General features: G+C 36.1%; 1 protein-coding gene across 1 annotated transcript; it reads right to left on the bottom strand.

The window, feature by feature from the left end:
- Positions 1-2,233: 2,233 nt before the first annotated feature.
- On the bottom strand, positions 2,234-3,187 carry LOC122894633 (olfactory receptor 11G2-like). The gene has a single exon (XM_044232397.1). The coding sequence runs from the start codon at positions 3,185-3,187 to the stop codon at positions 2,234-2,236; it is 954 nt and encodes a 317-aa protein (XP_044088332.1).
- Positions 3,188-4,292: the final 1,105 nt, after the last annotated feature.

Genomic DNA, 4,292 nt, shown 5'->3' with positions numbered 1-4,292 from the left:
CTCAGGGTCCTGGAATCTAGTCCTTCATTGTGCTCCCAGCTCATTGGGAATTTGCTTCTCCCTCTTCCACTGCCCCTCCCTCCTGCTCCTGCTCTCTCACTCTCTCTCAATAAATAAACAAGATCTTAAAAACAAAATAAAATAAAAAACAATTAAAAAATAAAATTGACTAAAGGTACAGAGCAGAAAAATGGAAGTTGTGTTAACTTTTAAAGTGAACATAAGGAATAACAAGGAGGACATTAGGAGAAGGAAAGGAAAAGTGAAGTGGGGGAAATGAGAGGGGAGATGAATCATGAGAGACTGTGGACTCTGAGAAACAACTTGAGGGTTTTAGAGGGGAGGGGAATGAGGGGATGGGTGACCTTAGTGGTGGGTATTAAGGAGCGCACATACTGCATAGAGCATTGGGTGTTATATGTAAACAGTGAATCATGGAACACTACATCAAAAACTAATGAAGTATTGTATGGTGACTAACATAACACAATAAAAATTTTTAAAAAGTGAACATAGAGATACTTACATAAATTCAAAAGGCTAAACAGGAAAATATTGATGGGTCAATATCATATTGGTTGATCTTTGTAATATGTCGTAAAAACTCCCTAAGAAAGATCCCTAGTTAAATATACTGAAAAAGAAATTCGAGCATAATTAACATAAAGTGTTATAGTAGTTTCAGGTATATAGTATAGTGATTCAAAAGTACTATACATGACCCAGGGGTTATCATGATAAATGTACTCTTAATCCCCTTCACCTATTTTACAGATCTCCTCACTTACCTCTCCTTTGGCAACCACCAGTTCTCTATATTTAAGAATCTTTTCGTTGTTGTTATTTTTCTTTGTTCATTTGTTTTGTTTCTTAAATTTCACCTGTGAGTGAAATAATATGGTATTTGTCTTTCTCTGACTGACTTATTTTAGTTAGTATTATATTCTCTAGATCCATCCATGTTGTTGCAAACAGCAAGATTTCATTTTTTTTTGTAACTGAGCAATATTCCATTGTGTATATGAATGCCACATCCTTTTATCCATTCACCTATGGATGGACACTTGGATTGCTTCCATATTTGGGCTCTTGTAAATAATGCTGCAGTGAACCTAGGGGTGCATATATCATTTCCAATGAGAGATTTCATTTTCTTTGGGTAAATACCTAGTATTAGAATTACTGGTTCATATGGTAATTCTATCTTTAATTTTTTGAGAACCTCCATACCATTTTCAGCAGTGTCTGTGCCAGTTTGTATTCCCAGCGATAGTGCATGAGTGTTTCTTTTTCTCATATCCTTGCCAAAACTAGTTTCTTTTGTTTTTGATTTTAGCCATTCTGACAAGTGTGAAGCTTATCTAAATAGTTTTAAGGATCCTTATGCTATTAAATAAGTCACACAGTGCTAACATTAAAACCACAGATGGTACCAGAAGCTGTTGTTTACCTGGATTTATCCCAAGGTGAATTATGCCCTGAGTAATGTCCTAGGCCTTATGTTTAGCTATTATTTACCTATATTTTATGTAGATAATATACTTTAAATTCCTAATCCTTGTCTTGTATACTCTGAAAAATCATTACTATCCAGTTAAGGCTATTAGTCTGTTTCCTTAGTATATGTGCTGCCAAAGTGAGCAGTAGTATGTTTCCTTAAAAACACATGTTACACTCTGACAAGGTAGACTTCCTTCAAATTTGAATCTTCTTTATCAGTCAGTATGTCTCAGTGGAGAATTACTGGCATATGGTGTTAATGCCCAAAGTGATCTATGATCTCTATTACATGTGTGCCAATTGCTTCAATTTAGAAATGTAAAATAGACTTCTGTCTTCTTTTTAGAGATTGAGTTACAAATAGAGAGACTAAGGGGCTGAGGTACTAAAATTTCACTTACTTGATATTAACTTCAAAGCAAAATTGAATCCATTGCTGAAACGTATTCTTAAATAAAACTACTGCATCTTTTGGTGAGTGGTATTTGAGATAATAATGGGTCTTCATTGTGTAAACCTGGTGATTCACAGGCCTGTGACCCTGGGGCTAATAATACATTATATGTTTATAAAAAAATTTAAAAATTTTAAAAAATGGGTCTTTATTATAGTAGTTTCTTAATAAAAGTTAATGAATTTAAAAGTAAAAGAAAACTTAATGAATTTGTAGACAAATATATTACTCAGTTTTATTAAGATAAGTTGCACTTGATAGATGGAATTCAACTATTGCTTAGATTTTATGAATACCAAGTTCAGTCTTAAAGATTCTTTTCAGAGCAGTCTTCATCTCCTTGTTCCTGAGGCTATATATTAGAGGATTACAGAAGGGTGTTATCACAGAATAAAATAAGGTGATGAATTTTTGAATTTTCACTGGGTGTCGTGATCTAGGACTTACATACATTACCATGATAGAGCCATAAAATAGGGTGACAACTGCCAAATGAGAGGCACATGTGGAGAAAGCCTTATGTTTGCTTGCTGCTGAGGGCATCCGTAGCACAGCCACAATCACCAGAGCATAGGAGCAAAGAATAAAGAGAAAGGTGCCAGTCATGAAAATAACATTGAAAGTAGAGTAAATGAACTGAGTGGTGGTGTCTTCAGAACAGGAAAGCAACATCAGTGGGACAGGATCACACAAAAAATGGTTGATGGTATTTGGGCCACAGTAAGGCAACTGTGAAATGAGAACAACTGGAGTTAGGAAGAGGATGAACCCACCTGACCATCCAAAGATGACAAGGCCAGTGTACAGCTGTTTAGTCATGATGCGTGGGTAATATAGAGGATGGCAGATGGCAAGGTACCTGTCAAAGGCCATGATGCAAAGGAAGAAGCCCTCATCACACCCAAATGAGAAGAAGAAGTAGAACTGTGTGAAGCAGCTCACAAAGGAGATAGACTTGCTTGTGGAAAGGAAATTGGCCAACATATTAGGGACAGTCGTGGTGACATAACATATTTCCAGGAGAGAGAAATTCCCCAAGAAGATGTACATGGGGGTATGAAGATGCCGGTCCCACTGCACAGCACAGACAATGGCTGCATTCCCCATCAGAGTCAGGGTGTAGACTACTGAGAAGAGTGCAAAGTAGAGGAGCTGCATTTCTGGGCTTGAAGGAAAGCCCATGAGGATGAAGTGGCTGACAGAGTTGGTGGTTTCTGTGCTGGACACATTCATCGGCCTGAAAGACATGGGAGATGACTTGGTTATTGCACCTTAATGGGGTACGCTGGTTCTTCTTGAAAACACCAAATTTCTCTATCTTTTATTTGAAAAAGTAGTAAACAGTAGTAAACAGACTTTTGTTTAAACAACAAAACTGTGGCTTTCATGACTTAGCCCCTGAGCATATATTATTTTAAAAAGTCACAATAATAGAAAAGAAGGAAAACGTGAGTTGGAGACAAATTTTTCCCTTCCCAAGAATGCTAGACTAGATGCTAGCAATTCACACTTTGTGATTCTGATAGATTACTTGTTTTCTACTCTTTTACCTATTTACCTTCACTATCAATACTACATTTCTGTTCATTTGAACAGAATTTCAACAGTCTATGAGTACTTGATTTTTAAAGATTAATAAATGACTTAATAATAAAAAAACTAAATCAAGATGCTTTAAGAATCTATCTAAATGTAGTACAATGATAGGACATAAACAGACATTTTTCACCTTCAGTTCCCCCAGGTTACTCATGGTGTTTTAAAGTGACAATAAAAAATACCTCTATCATTCCGGGATTTATGCTTTTTTTAATGCCACTTTATGGATTCATATCATTTTGTATAAAAAATGCTTCCTTTCCTTTTTAGACAACTGAATGCACTGTACAATATGAGAAAAAGTTCTATACCTTTGCCTCCAAATTGCTCTGGCTACTTTAATAGACTTCCATGTGCATATGTGAACTAGAAATGGCCATTATGGCAACTGACCTGAGGGAAAGCAGCTAGTCTGAGTCACTGTGACCATGTTCATTGTGCCTATACTTGTACAGTACAACCCATGGTCAAGGTAGCTGCAAGAAAAATCGGAAAATAGGTTTTAAGGTTTTTTTTTTAAGATTTTATTTATTTATTTGAAGAGAGAGAGAGATCACAGGTAGGCAGAGAGGCAGGCAGAGAGAGGGGGAAGCAGGCTCCCCATTTCAAATACATTGAAACTCAGTTCTGTTTCCTCTGACCTTTTATATGAAGTGAAATGTTTTCATTCAGAATATTTATTAAGCTTTTTCATTGTGTTAAGTGGTCTTTTGAGTTCTAGAGAAGCACCTGTGTGAAT

The sequence above is a fragment of the Neovison vison genome, chromosome 13 (genome assembly GCF_020171115.1).
Source record: "Neovison vison isolate M4711 chromosome 13, ASM_NN_V1, whole genome shotgun sequence".
NCBI lineage: Eukaryota > Metazoa > Chordata > Mammalia > Carnivora > Mustelidae > Neogale > Neogale vison.
The sequence above is the reverse complement of the archived record's forward strand: the minus strand, read 5'-3'. Positions and strand labels throughout refer to the sequence as shown.

Bases quoted from the DNA above. Each gene is read 5' to 3' on its own strand.
- LOC122894633 (XM_044232397.1), bottom strand. From the start codon at position 3,187: ATGAATGTGTCCAGCACAGAAACCACCAACTCTGTCAGCCACTTCATC.